This window comes from Rutidosis leptorrhynchoides, chromosome 1, assembly GCF_046630445.1.
Source record: "Rutidosis leptorrhynchoides isolate AG116_Rl617_1_P2 chromosome 1, CSIRO_AGI_Rlap_v1, whole genome shotgun sequence".
NCBI lineage: Eukaryota > Viridiplantae > Streptophyta > Magnoliopsida > Asterales > Asteraceae > Rutidosis > Rutidosis leptorrhynchoides.
In genome coordinates, this window is record NC_092333.1 from 418500001 (window position 1) to 418519658 (window position 19658).

The 19658-nt window shown below is 31.6% G+C and overlaps 1 protein-coding gene across 1 annotated transcript; it reads right to left on the bottom strand.

The window, feature by feature from the left end:
* Positions 1–1254: 1254 nt before the first annotated feature.
* Positions 1255–6782, bottom strand: LOC139872067 (3-oxoacyl-[acyl-carrier-protein] synthase I, chloroplastic-like). The gene is made up of 7 exons (XM_071859873.1): positions 6173–6782; positions 3929–4360; positions 3132–3305; positions 2894–3007; positions 1773–1874; positions 1622–1688; positions 1255–1541 (listed from the first exon to the last, which is right to left on the bottom strand). The coding sequence occupies exons 1-7, from the start codon at positions 6629–6631 to the stop codon at positions 1474–1476; spliced, it is 1416 nt and encodes a 471-aa protein (XP_071715974.1). The 5' UTR covers positions 6632–6782; the 3' UTR covers positions 1255–1473.
* Between the last annotated feature and the right edge of the window lie 12876 nt (positions 6783–19658).

A 19658-nucleotide genomic window follows, 5' to 3' on the forward strand; every position in this document is an offset into this window, starting at 1 on the left:
GAAAAAACTATGGATACGGTTAGGATTGATTATGAATGGAGACCTTCACGTTGTTCAATGTGTAAAGTGTTTGGCTATGATGATGTGAAATGCTCAAAAAATTTTAGTTTTGAGCAAAAGGAACCTGTGGATAATGATGATGGTTTTAAACAAGTCAAAAAGAAATTGGGTAAAAGCATCGTGAAGGGTAAGAGTCAAAAAGATGGCTTTGTTGTAGGAAAGCAAAAAGAAAAATGGGTCTACAAACCGATTGGAAAGAACACAGTAGGTGTGGAACCTACAAGGAAAAAGAATGAAGTTGGAATAAAAAACAAGGTTGAGACCTCCAACATGAATATGGGAACGAGCATAAAACAGGAAGGAACAAAGGTTAATAATTCGTTTGGAGTTCTTATTGATGAACCAAGCGATGTAGAATCTGACGAAGATGAAACGGCAACCTTTATGGCAGGAAAAAATACTACCAAGACAACAGCCCCGTTTGGTATGAAATCGGGCTGGTTGTAGTTGGAATTATAGGTCTCGGTCTATGTGTGTCGTAGGTAATTTTAGGTTTGCTAGTCCTGTTTTGGTGGGTTCTAGCTTGGTTTTTTATTGGTTGTTTGTGAGGTCTCAAGGCGTGCTTGTGATCGTTGTTCTTTTCTTGTATGTTTTTATTATTTTTCTTAAATAATATTTACCGGGTAAAACCCATTACCAAAAAAATAAGAAAATGAATTACAAACAAATCAGAAAAATTGGATTAAATTCTTTAAACATAGTTTATATTCAACCATTAAAAGTAGTAAGAAATATATAATTGAGAGTAAAGTAACTAGAGAGATTTGAGAGTGTGTGTTCATGTATTTTCAACCAAAATCAATACCATCTATTCTATTCTATTTATATTTTACACTATATTTGTGGTGTAAAATGGTCCAAACAAACTCAAAAGAAAAAAAAGAAAGAAAAAAAAAGACATTCACATCCACAAAACACACCAAACCGCTAATTTTCCTAAAAATCTAAACAGCTCAAGAACCGATTCTAAATCGGTTTTTCTTAAACGCTGTTTACTCAGTCGTTTCAATCTATTAGAAACCAATGGAACCGGTTCGATTCTTGAGAACCGGATCCATTCTGGAGAACCAGTTTTGGTTCTAAGATTCGGTTGTTTTGAGAACCGTTTCAGTTTACATCTATAATGCAGGTAAACTGTTCACATATGCGTATTTGAAAAAAGGGAGAAAAGAAAATTTAAATTTACCAAATAAATAATAATACAAATACAAATACAAATATGAAAACGGGTTCGTTAACCCAAAGCTAGACACTAAATCTCAAAATGTACTCAAACTCAAATCTAAAAACTCTAAATTCCCCACCAACAAACATTAAACAACAGTTTTATAATAACATTAACCTCATTAAAGGGGAAAAAAAAAATCCACCAAATAATAAACCTCCGTAAACAAAAAAGCCCACCAAATTGATTCAAGGCTTGAAAGCAGAGAATGCTACAACAGAGTTGTGTCCACCAAAACCGAACGAATTTGAAATAGCTGCACATTACAAAAACATAGCTGATCAGTAAAATTACAACAACTACAACTGAAACACTAAAGAAACAATCGAAACTCACCAACGTTGATTTCATGTTGCTTCTTTTGATTTGCAACAGTGTCGAATTCAACCGCAGGCTCTGGGTTCTACACATACAAAACACGATATTTAGATTCAAAAATAACAGAAGAACAATCATACAATTGCAGCAAAGTAGAATAATAACGTACGAATTGATTTATGGAGGGGTGAAGCCACCCTGTTTGAATGGCTTTAATAGTAGCAATGGCTTCTAGACCACCAGCAGCACCTAAACAGTGCCCTATCATAGACTGCGATGTAACCGAACCAAAAATCAGTCATGAGCTTTTATGAAAATGATAATAGTAAATAAAAATCAGTCATGAATACCAGACATTCAATAAGAATATGCATTATTAACAAATCAACCAATATTCAGAGGATTATATTGAAAAAATCGCGAAACTTTGCTTAAACGATGCCAAATGTGTTTTTTTTTTTTTAAATGCATAAACTGTTTAAATCATATTATCAAAAGAAGCAATATTATTTTATTTTATCCCTTATATACTAAAAGCCATGTCCATTTGTCTAGTTTAAGTTGCTTAGGATTGTAGTTTTGCGTTTACATTCACACTACAATCGGTCCCTCGACTTCGGCTCAATTCACACAACCACCTCTCAACTTTACACTTTGCAGGGGTAGAAAGTGTAAATATATAATTTTATTAAAATAAAAGAAACTAATTCCCCCGAATTTATAACGGGCCCTATCTTCTCGCTCGGTGCGAGTTAAATTTTTTCGAGACCACCGTTCAACTCGAAAAAGTATCACGAACCCAACGGGACTAACTATACGCGAAACATACACTTTTTAAAAAACGCTTAATACAACGACAGCCCGTATCTTTCTGTTCGCCGCAAGTTAAATTTTTCCGACAGCACCGTTACACTCGAAAAAAATTTATGAACAAAACGAAACTGACTACGTTCGAAACGGACACTTTCAAAAAACGCTTAAGACAACGACATTTAAAACGGCGCTTAAGACATGAGTCGTTTTCCCCTATGTAAATACACAACGTTACGTTAAATATGAATACACAGGCCGAAAGCCCCCGCCGCATCGCGCGGGCAGGATCTGCTAGTTATTATTGAAATAACACAGCTTCAATAACCATAATTGAAACTTTTTAAATCGTATTATTAAAAGAAATTATTTATGTTGAAATCGAACCGACACAGTTCAGCCCAAAAAAAAAAAAAAAACGTTGACCCATTATCCAACCCGCTTACACACGTGAATATATTACTAGTTGCGAAGGGTTACCTTGGTTGCGTTCATTTTAATTCCGTCAATCTTCTTGAATACTTTCTTTACGGCATTTACCTCAGCCAGATCACCAACCAAAGTTGACGTTGCGTGTGCGTTGATATAGTTAACCTAAAAACAAAAAGTTCCTTGGGTTCAATTTACACATGATCAACATAAACTTTATTCTTGAAATGTATGCGTGTCAAAAATAGAAAGAAAAAAAAGGTATCTCGATGAAACAATATTAAAGTACCTCCTCTGTTGAAACACCGGCATCATCCAAACAACTCTGGATACAGGACGAAACGCCGAGTCCATCTGAACGTGGATCGGTCATATGATACGCATCGCAATTTATCGCACCTCCTAAATATTCGGCTAGGATCGGTGCGTCTCTTTTCATGGCGTGTTCCAAACTCTCCATAACCTGTAAATATGTTACACTCACCAAGTTATTAAAAAATGTATACGTACAGAAATTTCAAGACATTTAATACAAATGGGTTACCCTGGGTTATGTTAGTTCTCTAATGGGTCAAATAGGTTAGGCTAAAGAAATTACGAAAACGAAACGGGTCAAATGAGTTCAATGTCATCCAAATGACCAAAATGGCTTTAAAGGCAAACTAACCTCTCAAATTGCCTTACGCTATACAGAGTATAGTATTACTGTTATACTCTAGTTTTTTTATCGTACTTGGGACATTACATTAGATACATATAGAAGCTTTTTGAAGAAAATCATAGAAGTGTTCATGAGTCGACCCCGCCCACTTTTACACACTTACATTTAGCTGAAAGTTGGTCGATTATAGTTTAAAATTTACCTCTAACATGTCAAATACATCCAACTTCCTGAATCGTTTTTTGCCCAAAAAATCATATTATTATTTTAATAAAATCAATTTTTAATTATATCTAATCTAATACTTATAAAGAAAGTAATAAGTTAAAAATTGAGAACTTGGCGAGTCAAACCGATCTAACCCACCTGTTTCTAACCAATACCTAATCTGTCCATTTTAGAACCTCAACAATTAACAAACTTACCAACACACCAGCACCTTCACCCATAACGAACCCATCTCTATTTTGGTCCCACGGCCTCGAAGCAGTTTGTGGGTCATCGTTTCTTTGAGACAAGGCTCTACACGCAACAAAACCGCCCAATCCAATTGGAATAATAGCAGCTTCGGTTCCACCAGCAATCATCATATCAGCTTCCCCTCTACGTATATGATTTGCAGCAGCATGAAAGCAGTAATTGGAGGTAGCACAAGCGGTTGAAATTGAATAATTTGGTCCCATAAACCCTATGTCAATAGCTAGCAACGCGGATCCCATGTTTGTTATGGCATAAGGAATAAAAAAAGGTGTTATTTTTTTGTAACCTTTTTCAATAAGATTTTGAACACCGTCAGAAAACACTTGAAGACCTCCCATTCCTGTTCCAACGAGAACGCCAGCACGTTCCTTATCAATCTGCATGTAGCACATGAATAAGAAGAATGAAAAAACTGTATATTGTTGTAAAATTAATGCATAACTGTTCGCAAATTCTAGTAAGAAAAAGTTAAAAAAATGTTAAAACTAATGCATAACTGTTCACAAATCTTAGTAAGAAAAACTATAAAAAATGTTGGTGTTTCACTCTATCGAACCCACCTTGACCCGCATTGTAAAATGGCTCATTTCAAACCAACTTTTAACTTATTACCCGACCCACCCATCTTGCCACCTCTTGTTAATATATTTCATGCCATTTACATCTCTTTTGCAACAATGTAGGCACATGCACGTAAACTTAACACTTCATTTTGCACTTAACGTCTGCCTCATGCATCATTAACCACACACACACACACACACACACACACACACACACACACACACACACACGCAAACAGGAAGAAATGGATTAATAAATTTGGTGAATAGCATATGAACATCATGTACTTAACATTGGTTTCAAACAAAGTGATCTGGTGCACGTTGCACATGATCCTTATTACACGCATCACAAACTCTTTCACCATAGGCACATGAACCATGTATGCTTAAAAATACTCGTTACCATAGCCCAAAATTAGTTTGAAAACTTAACACCAATTTTGTTAACAATTTTTTCCTTACAAATACTCCTTTACCTCTTCATCAAAATCTAGTTACTTAACCCCCAAATAATAAGAGAACCATAATAGCCAAAAGCCCACATAGATTAAAACCTTTAATACTGAAAATCAAAATCATTCTTCAACTCTAAAGTTCAAATCTTTAACTCTGAAAATTTTATAAAGTTTAAATCTTAGTAAGAAAAAACTAAAAATTATGTTGGTGTTTCACTCTATCAAACCCATTTTGACCCGCATTGTAAATGGCTCATTTCAAATCAACTTTTAACTTATTACCCGACCCACCCATCTTGCCACCTCTTGTTGATATATTTTTAGGAAGGTCATTACGGAAGTCCGACATTTTAACATTCATGATTCATGCCATTTACATCTCTTTTGCAAGAATGTAGGCACATGCACGTAAACTAAACACTTCATTTTGCACTAAACGTCTGCCTCATGCATCATTAACCACACTCACGCACAAACAAGAAATGGATTAATAAATTTGGTGAATAGCATATGAACATCATGCACTTAACATTGGTTTCCAACAAAGTGATCTGGTGCACGTTGCACATGATCCTTATCACACGCATCACATACTCTTTTACCATAGGCACATGAACCACGTATGCTTATAAATACTCGTTACCATAGCCCAAAATTAGTTTGAATACTTAACACTAATTTTGATAATAATTTTTTTCTTACAAATGCTACTTACCTCTTCATCAAAATCAAGTTACTTAACCCCCAAATAATCAGAGAACCATAGTAGCCAAAAGCCCAAATAGATTAAAACCTGTAACACTGAAAATTTAATAAAGTTTAAATCTTATTGTGCTAGATTAAATCTTTAACACTAAAAAAGTTTATAGCTTTTACAGTTAAAAGGTTCAAATCTTAAACACTAAAAAGGTTTAAATCTTCAACAATAATAAAGTTCAATTCTTGAATACTTAAAACTGATCTATTCATGCTAAATAGGCATCACTCAAATGCAGCATCCATTCAGTAAATTTCACTCGAATCAAACATAAAATCAAATCTTTAAAATTTATACCACACATTCACTAAATTCCAATCATGCAATATAAATTTCCAAAATTACAACAAGATCCAAAATTAATAATAATATTAGTATTAATTAATTGATTAAATGTATATATATACAAACCGTGTTGCGGTTATCACCACCAAGATCAGCATGTTCAAGAGCCTTTTTACCAGCAACAATACAATATCTCAAACAATCATCAAGTCTTCTATCATTTTTGCCATCAATATACCCATCTGCTTTAAACCCACGAATCTGACCACCGAACCGGGTCGGAAACTTTGACGCATCGAACCGGTCAATCAACCCGATTCCACTTTCACCGGCTAATAACTTATCATAGTAAGTATCCACATCGTTTCCGAATACGGATACTAAACCCATACCCGTAATGACGACCCGTTTCTTCGGATCTTTTTCTCTTTTGGGTGCGGCTGCGACGGCGGATATGACGGCGCGGCGGCGGGTGGTGGTGGTGGTGGAAGTGAATGATGGTGATTTGAGATTATTGGTTTTGTGAATCGGGTCAAGTGGAGAGACCCGAAGTGGGGTGGATTGAAGAAGGGCTTGAGATTGCATTATGATTTGAATTAATTGAAATCTAAAGTTTGTGTAAGATTATTATTGGTTTTGAATCGATTTGATGATTTTGACGGATGTTTTGAGGGGGAGTGTTTGGGTTTATAGATATGGTGTTATGTTAGTGTGAGTGTGAGTGTGTCAGTCAGAGTTGTAGATGCAAACTAATGCATGTGTTTGAAATGTATGTTGTTAAATAAGTAGAGTAGATCTTACCAAATCCTGGTTTTTGTCAAAGGTTTGGCCAACGCATTAATACAGACTTTTGGTTTTTATGCCTAACTTTTTTGTTAATATGTGACATTTCTTTACTTAATTTTTGTGACATTTATTATCTACGGGTGGTCCTCATGGTCAGAATGACATCGTTTTGGACTAGTCGTATTAAAGACATATATAATATATAATGAGCAGAGGCGGATCTAGAGTGTAAGGAGGGGGGGCGCCCGCCCCCGGTGGATTTCGAAATTTTAGTGTAAAAATTTTGGATTTTTCGACTTTGACCCCGGTGAATTTTTTTTTTTGCCCCAAAACCTTTATATTTTGCCCCAAAACTTTCAAATTTTGTTCAAAATTCTCCAAATTTTGACCCAAAACCTTCAAATTTTACCCACAAATCTTCAAATTTTGCCTAAAAACTTCAATTTTGTGCCCCAAAACCTCCATATTTTACTCAAAAAAATTGCTATGGTTTTAAAAAAAATTTCGCCCCCGGTGAGAAAAAATTCTGAATCCGCCACTGATAATGAGCTATCTCTTGCTATGTATTGCTAATACCAAAGCCTCTTATAATGTGAGTAGCTTCTTAAACTAAGAGGTTGCAAGTTCAAGCCTCGTTAGTAAGTATCATGTATATATTCGTGAGATAAACTCATTTTTTAGATGTGTGAGTTTGTTTTTATCTAAAAACAAAGTGAGGTTGGAGCATCAACTTATTTTTTTGTCTTTTGTTTTTATATTTTGGGTGTGTTTGATGTGCGGACTTACGAGGGTTTATAGGAGTTTGAACTTATAATTTTCATAACTTTCAAGCCATAAACTTTGTTTATATAGTTTATAAAAATCACAAGCTCTTAAAAAATAAGCTGCTCATTAGTAACATATGAAGAAAAAAAAATAGAGCTTATGTAGTGTATAATTACTATAAAGCCCTTCAATGTATTATTTTTTTATTAATATTGTTGTCCTTATTAGTCAATATATACGTATAAGCTCCAACTCCAAATACCTTATCAAACACTTTAAAAAATAATAAGTTCCAGCTTTTTACCTTCCAGCTTCATATACATATGCTCTAGCTCCAATCAACCCCATCTCTATCTAGAAACTCCAATCGCAGATACTTCGTTCAAACATACTCTTTGAATATTTTGAGCATATGATAAAAGTATATCGGTAAACATAAGTACTACAAAAGTTCTAACTTTAACATGGTAAACATGATTAAGGTATGGTTTAATTTATATTTGAGATGACAACAGCAAGTGTCGATTTATTGGTGACTTGACTGACGCTTAAAGCTTAAATTGAACTTCAGACAGGTTTAAATACACATGAAAATTTGATTCTACCATTTTCATATCGCCTCGCACTTTTTTTTTCTTTTTTATTTTTTTACTAACTTATTAGCCGGAGGTCCATTCGGAAGCAATCTCTCTATCAACAGAACATTGAGAGGAATGACTATACTCTTTGGGTGTCTCACTGTGGGTGAATAAAATGACTTCTGTTTAATTTTGGATAGAGAAAAGATTGTCTACATCTTACCTCTCTCATACCCCATTTATGAGGGAACCGTTTTGTTGTTGTTGTGGTGACGTGATCGGACATAAGACAATTAAGTCATCAAATCCTTGTTTTCAAGATAATAAGTGGTGTCAGTGTATCACTACAACAAAATAATAAGTGAGTGTTTAGATTTGCGTTTTGAAATTTAATTATGTGTTTTAAATAACTATAATAAAATAATCAATTGTAACAACAATGATTATATAGTATCGGTGTTTGGATTTTATTATATTGTTTGAAAACGTAATAATCTAATAATCAGTTTTGGAAGTGTTCAATAAATGTGATTATTTGATGAATTAACAAAAAAATAGGAAGAAATATAGGCAGAAAAGGAAAGATCGAATAATTTTAAAATCACATTTTGTTGCCGTAAGGGTGAGTTGTTTTTTCATTCTCACGTTTTGGACCTTTCAAATTGCAATTAATTGATATTAAAAGTTAAATTTGCCAAACACTATTAATTAGTTATTTGCAATATTAAAACGTAATAATCAAATAATAATCTCTAAATCGCTAATACAAACACCCCGTAAGTGGGGTATAAGTATGTACATACTTACAAAGTAAGAAAAAAATGTCTTGTAATTACACTATCTTCCTCCAAAAATATATATTGTTACATATAAATTACACACAATGTATCCACTTTAATTTTTAACTTAAAACCTTCGTAAGTGTAGGATGATGGAGTTATAGTAAATGGCGCTAAATTTAACTTAAAGGTGTAATTGGTACCATGGTCTAATAATTGTAGGTATAAAATAGTTCCAACAGTTATTCTTTTAACTTATAAGGTTGCTTCTAAATGTTGGGGACCCGCAGGTAAATGTTCTTGTAAGTTTAATTATTTATATTTATATTTATATTTATACGATGTATTTATATTTATATATTTATATTTATTAAATGCATATTAATGATCTTAAAAACGAAGACGTTTGCATTAAGTGCATATTAATGAATGAGTAGTTCGCCTAGTTGATAATGTTTTTATTTTTTTTATAAGAATCTCCTTAGTTATATTACTAGTTTTATGAGCCCGTGCGTTGCACGATATTTTTTTAAATTTGTGGTTGATAGACGTTAATATTGATACTTATCATATGTAGAATACAATTACAATAAAAAAAATCATTTATTACTAATAACATTTGTATCGAAAACTTAATTAATATTAAATACTGACACATAGATTATGCGTCTGTCTGTTGGAATCATTTTAACTTCAATTAACAAATAATCGTTAAAAACAAAACATGAGCAACGAAAAAGTTGTTTTAAAACCGATAGTTAAGAATAATATTCTATGTACATCTCTAATTGTATATGTTTTTTGTACAAACTAATTTCATTATGTCAAAACCACAAACGAAGTAGAGCAGACATACATTTAAATATCTATAAGGATTATCAAATAACCATTTTAACTTAAATTGACAAACATGAGCCCGTGCGTTTATATAATATTCTACAAAACGTAATATTTTAAATTTATGCGCAACTGTAAATTAATTTTATATTATATAGAATATCATTCATTAATAATATTATAATCTTAATAAAGAAATATATCTATTTTATAATTTTGATTACAATAAAAAAAACACTGTAAACGATTTTCAATATATGACTATTTATATATATAAATATTTTCAAAATTTATAAATCAATGTATCGTTTAAAGCAATATTATTTATGACCGTTTAAAACAATTTCGTAATAATATAATATAATAATATATAATATTATATTATTAATATAATTATAACATTGATTGTTGTTAATTAATATTTATAAAATAAAAAATATGATAATATAATATACGGAATAATATTTTAGGTAATAAAATATGTATATTAAATTTAATTAGGAAATATAATAATTCAATTAATAAATGGAAATAATCGATAAATTGACACGTGCCAGAAATAAAGGATGAGTTGACACGTAACATAAATTAATCAGAAGATGACATGTAGGATTATATATTCATAGTAAAAACTTAAGTTGTAATTTAAACATAATGTAAGTATAAAAGATATATTATTAGTAACTACTTCGTAGTAATTATTAACTCATATATGATATGAGTATAAATCGAACCCGAAAGGTTTATTTGTAATAATCTATATTTCAAAATTAAGAATCAATTAACCAATCATAAATATATATTTAATATTTTTCTTATTTATAAATATAATATATAATTCAATTATTAAGTTTATATGTTCTTTAATTCTTGGAAATTTAACTGTAATCTCTTTTGAATTTTATAAGATCCGTAAGACACTTATTCAAACTATTATTATCTATCTTTTATTAGGATAATTATATATAATTTTTTGAATTTAAATATATTTATAATTATTAAAACTGGAAGATCATTTATTGATTTTATAATCATAATATTAAAATGTTTTAAATTAAAGACTAATGATTATAGGAGTCTTATACTTGTGATATACTCCGTACATGAAAAATTAAGCTTGATTAAGGAATTTAAAATTAAGCTTGATTAAGGAATTTAAAATTTTTATATAATTGTATTATTACTCTATATTCTAAATGCAGTAAAGTCAAACACCAACTATAACTTCTTACTTTTAAATATTTGTGGCCCAATTCAGGGGGACACACGAATAGATATTATTAAATTAATTATTATTTCTTTATAATTTTATTCTTAGCAAAAGTCCCACCATGACATTGGAAATTAGGAGCTCCTATTTTTTTAACCCAAAAAATGAATTATCTTGGATAAAAAAAAATTGTTCCAGGCGTTTTTGCTCCATAGACTCTTGATCACCTTCAATACTAATTAGCCGATTGAACCTGAATTTTGGGTCAATCTAGTTAGTTATAAATATTGTGCTCCGTATATTTCTGGATAAGTTATAAATATTATATTTTTATTTGGAAACAATATCTGTAATATTTTAAAGAATTAATTTTAAAATTATGTGATATTTAATTCGGTTTAATAATAAAATTACACGTAGGATTAGTTTAATTGAGAATTTTACACCTATGATTATTTAATTCAGATTAATTTAGAAAATGACATGTATGATTTAATTCCCGTGCTTTATAATAATGTATAGATATTTTAACATGATTTGATCTTGTTACTAGATTTGTAAAGAGTATAATGAGAATTGATATTTTCAACTCTCTTTTTGATAGATTCACTTACTGTTTACTAAAATACCTTTAAATCATGTCTTACACAAATTTTTTAATATGATACTAGCTTAAGACCCGCGGATTCGCGGGTTTCGATTAAAAAAAAATTAATTGAAACAAACTATAAATGATTTGATATACAAATTAAATCCATTGATGTAATTCTGAATTGCAGAATAAAAATGTCGTTTAACAAACAATATATGAAAAACTGACCACACACGAATTTATGTTACTCAACTGATAATCTATAATGACTTTTTCCCTTCCATATCTCTTTTGATTCCACATACGAAGAATCTTATACTTTTAAAGCAACCTTGAATTGAATTTGACCTGATGTCACATTTGCAATTACAATAATTTTGTGGCTCCATTATATATTCTAAGTATTATATTTATATGAAGCATGAGACAATTCATATTAAGCATGATATAAAACATATACCCATACCAATCAGTAACATGAATAAAGAGAACCGGATTTTACACCTTGATCAATTCGACCAGTTTCTCTTTTATCGTTTTTATCAAACGATGCTTTTACTGATTTGAGGTCAAACAAAACCCATTTATAAAGTATGTGGCTCAATTTGTCGTTTCTAAACACAAGCAATGGAGTAAACAATATCCTTATTGTTGTAATAGCATCGACTAAATGGAAGTCCCAGAATTACTTACCAGCAGCAACACATATGTATCATATTCAATGATCCAAACACATTCAGCCTTAGAAGTGGTGCTATTGCCTTTGATCACTATACTCAACTAACTAGATCACAATTAAGGTCTCAAATAACAACTGAATAACATAATGACGTTTAACACTTACTAACCTTCAACAATAATGATGTTCAATAAAGTCTCTCCATCATAACTCTTTTTCTCATACAGTTTCATCTTCTAGCATAGCTCTGATACAATGAGGTTTATGTGATGACCCGGAAATTTCTGACCAAATTTAAACGTTATCTTTAAATGATTTAATGTTTTCGACACGATAAGCAAAGTCTGTTAGATTGAGTCTCAAAATTTTAGAACTGTTTCATATATACAATTACCTTTGACTACTCTCGACGATTCATGAACAATTATATGTATGTATATATATATGTACAAGTAAAAACGACTTTCCTACAGTAAAACATTATTTGCTACAGTAAAAATGACTTTGCTACAGTAAAACACTATTTGCTACAGTAAAAACTATTTGCTACAGTGAAACCGTACTTTGCTACAGTGCTACAGTGTAAACGACTTGCTACATTGCTTTGCTACATTAAACACTATTTGCTACAGTAACACTATTTGATGTCGACGAACTAGCAAACAAAAACGGATAAGGCGGCCATGCCATCGCATGGCAAAAGCACTGAAAACTCATGCGATCGCATGGGGTACTGTAGCAGGCCACATACTATAAATAGCTCGATCTGGTTCCATCTTTCCTCATTCATTCTTACTCGTATAATTTAAATTATTATTATTATTATTATTATTATTATTATTATTATTATTATTATTATTATTATTATTATTATTATTATTATCATCATCATCATTATTATTATTATTATTATTATTATTATTATTATTATTATTATTATTATTATTATTATTATTATTATTATTATTATTATTATTATTATTAAGATTAATATAATTATTAATCCTATTATTATTAGTAGTAGTACATAAAATACTACGACGAGGTTATGAGCATGTCACTTTCAAAATGGTTTTCAAGCGGGATAGAGCTAAGGAAATTATGGGTTATTGCCAAGGAGGTTATGGGTAATGTTCGGGGGATATTTGTTAATCAAACCTAGTGTTTATCATCTCCGTTGTGTGTAACATCCCGTTTTTCCCGTACGTATTGAAAGGTACATACTTAATCATTTGTACGTTTATAACTCGTTAGCTTACGCGTAAATGTATGAATATATGTATAGATATATATATATATATATATATATATATATATGTATGTGTATACTTGATAATGTGTGCATAAGCAAGTCTATATGTGGGTTTTGATAGCGTTAAGTCTTGCGAGACTATAGTTGAAGGTTAGGTGAGAATAGGAAGCGGGTTTGAAATGTACAAAATTAATTAATGTTGAAATTTGTTTAAGATGGTCGAGCTGCTCGCTTACAGCCTTAGGCCGCGCCGCGACAAAATGGTCCGCGCCGCGGCATAACAAGCAAACCAGGAATAAAATGAGGGTTAAGAAGGGTCGATTTTCATGTTGAATGTCGCGCCGCGACGAATTGGGCCCCGCCGCGGCAGTCCTGCTGGACAGAATCCGGACTTAGCTCATTTTAAGGGAATTTAAGGGGCAAATTGGTAATTTGACGTGTAAGTCTGATGGGAGCATTAAATCTCATCCACTTGTTCATTTAATTGAATTTCTTTTCCCTTTTCTTTCTATTTTCTCTCCCAAAAACTTAAAACCCAATTGAATTAAAGGTGAGATTTGAGAGTGAAGGATTGAGGGTTGATCTTTGGAGCAAGAATTAAAGTTGTTCCTCTTGTCTCTAGCTACCCGTTGATAGTCTCGGTAAGTTCTAACTCTAAGTTTTGAGTTTTAATTGGTTAATGGCTAGGGTTTTGGTTACTAGAGACTTGTATGACCCATTTGGGGTTAAAATGGGTGAACTTGGGTTATGTGGGTGAAAGGAAATCTTAAATAGCTATAACCTACGGTTTGGCCTTATGATTTAAGATTTGTAAGTATTAATGGTGTTGTTAAGTTTTAAAACACTTGTTTAATGTTGAAAGAGTGTTAAAATGGGTCAAAAGGGGTAATGTTGACCTAGTTTGGGTGAAATGGGTATGAATTACCCTAAGTTGCGATTAATTAATTTTAGTAGACTTAAATCACTAGCTTTAGTGATTTAATATGAGTCTTGGCCATTTATGGGCGGTTTTGAGGTAGGTGAGCTATTTAATGCAAATGGGTCATTAAATGCTCGAGTGATATGTAGTGTGGTAAGTTCCACTAGTTGTGTAATTAAATGTGTACTTATGTATTAGGTACGTTGCCTTGAAGTTTCGGAAGTGCATAATCATCACCGAAGTGTTAAGGTGAGTGAAATAATTATATGCGTGCATATATGATGTGTTTATTTGTGTAGTTGAGTTGTGAAGTGTCGACGTGTTAAGACACCACTCCTCACGTGGCGAGTGAAGTGACGATGTGTTAAGACACCACTCGGGAGTGAAGTATCGATGTGTTAAGATGCCACTCCGAGAGATGTAACGAGTGAAGTGTCGATGTGCTAAGACACCACTCGGGGTGAAGTGTCGAAGTGTTAAGGCACCACCCGGGGTGAAGTATCGACGTGTTAAGATGCCACCCGTGGGGTTAGTGTACGAAGTGTTAAGTGCACTAATGGTTGTTATGAACTCCGACGGTCTTTAAACTGTAAAGACCCGTCCTAATCCATCCGGACGAAGTCCATATCGATTATAAACGATTCACAACAGTTGATTACATCGCGAGGTACTTGACCTCTATATGATACATTTTACAAACATTGCATTCGTTTTTGAAAAGACAATCTTTCATTACTATAATTGACTTAATAATAATCATGATGAACTCAACGACTCGAATGCAACGTCTTTTGAAATATGTCATGAATGACTCCAAGTAATATCTCTAAGATGAGCAAATGCACAGCGGAAGATTTCTTTCGTACCTGAGAATGAACATGCTTTAAAGTGTTAACCAAAAGGTTGGTGAGTTCATTAGTTTAACATAAATAATCAGTTCATAATATTAATAGACCACAAGATTTCATATTTCCAATTCTCATAACATACGTCCCATGCATAGAGACAAAAATAATCATTCATATGGATTGAACACCTGGTAACCGACATTCACAATATGCATATAAGAATATCCCCATCATTTTGGGATCCTCCTTCGAACATGATATAAATTTCGAAGTACTAAAGCATCCGGTACTTTGGATGGGGCTTGTTGGGCCCGATAGATCTATCTTTAGAGTTCGCGTCAACTAGGGTGTCTGTTCCCTAATTCTTAGATTACCAGACTTAATAAAGAGGGGCATATTCGATTTCGATAATTCAACCATATAATGTAGTTTCGATACTTGTGTCCATTTCGTAAAACAGTTATAAAAATAGCGCATGTATTCTCAGTCCCAAAATATATATTGCGAAAGCATTTAAAAAGGGATTAATGAAACTCACCTAATGTATTTTGTAGTAAAAAAATACATATGACGACATTGAACAATGCATGGGTGGCCGTTGACAGGTTGTAGCACCAAGGAGAATGTATGTGTGTTGGTGTTAGATAAAGATAATGAAGGTGCAACAGCTCGATAGTTATTGGATGGTTCGAAAGTGTTCATAGTTTTAAAGTGTGATGGAGAGTGGCGGTTTGCAAGGTGTTTGCAAGATAAAAAAAAAAACAAGAGAAAGAAAGATAGTGGTAGTGGTGGGTTTTGTTATTGAATATGTATGATAGTGTTTATGTATACGAATATATCTATCTTACATATTCTCTATCAATCTATATATAATATATTAATATATAATTATAATAATAATATTAGTGTATGCAAAAGTAAAAGAAAAGAAACGCACAGTGATTAATTTGGATTGAAATGAATCAAGTGGAAGCTCTGTGGTTAGAATTAATAAAGCAATCAATCAAGTACAGTATACATAGATATTTTGTGTCGACATATTTATTAGATTATTATTTCGTGCATCGTTGTTAATTAGTGGCGGATAAGAGTCTTCGAAAAAAAATCCATATTTTTAAATTACTATAATTATTTATTTTGGTCATTATGGTATAAAATTTAGTCATTAACTATTAATTAAAAAATACATTAATTATTCACTCCCAATCCCAAGTACCATATAAAAAGTTTTTTTTTAAATTAAATAAATAGTTCCTGAATATATTTTTACTAAGCCTATAATTTATAAATCCCCTTTTCGAATCACCGTTTATTTTAAAATAACATAAGTTCCTTTTTAACTCGTTAAATACCTATCAAATGACAATAGAGCGTTACCGTCATTTATTAAATAACTTCAAGATCACAAAATATATATTCTATATACTTTATTTATATATATATACTCATTAAATATTAATTATTATATATTATTTTTATTTTTCAACATTGATTGTAACAATTACAGTATATAATATTTCTTTTTATAATATACATATATATTTGTATATATATATATATTTAATTATATGCATTTCTATATATTATATATTAAATTAATAATATTAACTATTCTAATATTTTATATATTTATTTTCAAAAATTAAATCGTATATTATTTCAAATAATATTTCAAATAAAATTATATATAACTATTTACAAATTAGTTGTTCGTGAATCGTCGGGAGTAGTCAAAGGTAAAATGTATACATGAGCACAGTTCACAGTTTTTGAGACTTCAACATTACAGACTTTGATTATCTTATTGAAATCATATAAAGATTAAGTTTAAATTTAGTCGGAAATTCCCAGGTCGTCACAGTACCTACCCGTTAAAGAAATTTCGTCCCGAAATTTGAGTGTGGTCGTCATGGCTAACAATAAAAATGTTTTCATGACGAATATGAGCTGATAAATAGAGTTTTATTACTGTTGAGTGATATGGATAAGATATTTCGATTACTTCGAATAGTACGAATGTAGTTATCACTAAACAGTGAAATGAGAAAGATAAATTTCATCATAACCTTTGACTAGTCATGGTTGAATTCTGGAATTCAAGGGATTTAAACAAAATCTTCGAAATCTAAAAGATTTGATTCTTCGACGAATAAGGAAAATAGAATCTCTTTAATTAAATGCGACCATCTGTCTCGATTGCTTTGTCCGATATTTCCTTTATAAATTTACCTTTTCCGTTCCATTAGTTTTCACCACTTCTATACTCAATTCCCAAATTCAAAAGATTTATGACAATGCTTAACCCTGTTCTGATCCTTGTTCTTATTCTAACTATCGCAATGATCGTTCTTCTTTTCCAACTCCCACCTGAAGAATCTGTTTATTTCTATTATGCTCTAGGGATTATTGTATTTATAATCCTCCCGTGTCTTTATATTTCTATACGTACTGATATCCACGGTTTGTAATTTCGGTGTTGTCATTAGGCTTTATATTTCCTCTTATATTTTGGATCTCTTTGCCTTTTTATTATCCTCTCGACCTCTAGTAAAGCGAGCAACGATCCAGAATTCATAGATATGAATTTCGAAATGAACATAGTTAATGTTCTAAGAAAGAAATGGTAATAGCACGATCTTGATTCGTCAAATTACCAGAATATCCGAGAAAGATAGAACTATCAAGAAAATATGTTCTTGATATGTTTATATATCAGATAAAATGTAAGAGTCGTGTAACATGGCACATGATGACGTTATAATCTATGAATCATCACATTCCATTAGAAACTCAGCATGACTTACTGTAATATAATCACGTTGATCAAGTGTCATTATATTACACTAACTCATGCATCAGTTCCCAACATTACTTCAATAACATTCATATTTTAAGGTCAAAAGTTTACAGAATATAGAAACTAACAGTTTCTATATGATGTAACACTGATAGCACTAAGAGATTAATGATTTCAGATAAGAATAGTTATGAAAATATCTTCAGAAATATGGAGGATATTTATAATGAAAGATACGATGATATCTTGGAATTTCTAATATCGAAGGATGGTGAAGAAAATTTGTCCGCAAGAGTTTAGAGTCAGAAGCAAGATATTCACTAAAGATTTTATCAGAAACAGAATCATCAGGATTCTTAATGTACAAGTTTAGTCCTTGTGATTTGTTCAGAGATTCCTTCGTAGTTTGCTCAATCAATTTTTCAGTTTCAAACTTTTTCTGAGCTTTGCCAACATACATTTCTTTATCATCAACTTTTGGCTGTTGAGGTCGTTTACAGTTTTTTTTGTTGCTTCATTCAACTTTTCAAAATTCAGAGTATTAATTCGCAGACTGGGTGCTTTTCAGAATTTCAGAATAGAAGATCATAGTTTTAAGAGATCAATATTATATGGATACATATAACTGTTGATGTGGAAACGTTGCGAGACTCACAATACAGATTTGCTGATTCCCGGTAATTGGTTTGGCAATTTTTGTTACAAGATGCGAATGAGTATAAGATGAGTCTTCAATAGATAAATATAGTGATTTGTCGGAGAGATTTATACCAAGGAGCAACGAGGTTGCTGGTACGTCTGCTGGTACTATGATGGAATATAAAAGGTTACCCGGCAATAATAAAAGAGCACGTATATATATCAAGGTTATAATAAGGTTGTTTAGAACGAAAAGTCGAAGTTGACTTGTTGGAGCTGTGACAAAATTGACTAATTTGAAAAGAATTACAATGTTATTTTCGATAATAACAACGCCAAAGGAGCTAGCACAGATATGTGTTAAACGTTTACACAGGTTCCGAGTGTTTTCAGGTGCATGACTATATGCTTAAATCTTTCCTTCCGTGGATGAAGTGCGGTTGGTTCATCCTCTCGATTGAGATGTTTTCAAGAATCATGAAAGGTTTGAACGCAGATTGTAATCGTCGAGATACAAATGAGGTTTAAGATGAGATCAAGTGGCAAACTTGAAGAATTATTTAGTTTCATATGTTATAATCAATATTTTAATTCATTTTAATTGTCCAATGTCATTAGTCCACAGTCGATAGTCCACAGTTATCAGTCTAATAATTCATACATAATTTAATATATAATATTCGAATTTATTAATACGTATCGTGACTCGTGTACATATCTCAGACTCGATCACAACTCAAAGTATATATATTATTGTAGAATCAACCTCAACCCTGTATAGAGAACTCGATCATTACTGCATATAGAGTGTCTATGGTGATTCCAAATAATATATATAGATGCGTCGATATGATATGTCAAAACCTTGTATACGTGTCCCGATATTTAAAGTGCGTAAAAATAAATAACAGAAATTAAATGACGATAAATA

Coding starts and splice junctions, on each gene's coding strand:
- LOC139872067 (XM_071859873.1), bottom strand. CDS start 6,631: ATGCAATCTCAAGCCCTTCTTCAATCCACCCCACTTCGGGTCTCTCCA. Junction 3,008..3,131: donor CCGGTGTTTCAACAGAGGAG/GTACTTTAATAT, acceptor TTTTGTTTTTAG/GTTAACTATATCAACGCACA. Junction 1,542..1,621: donor GCAACATGAAATCAACGTTG/GTGAGTTTCGAT, acceptor TGTAATGTGCAG/CTATTTCAAATTCGTTCGGT.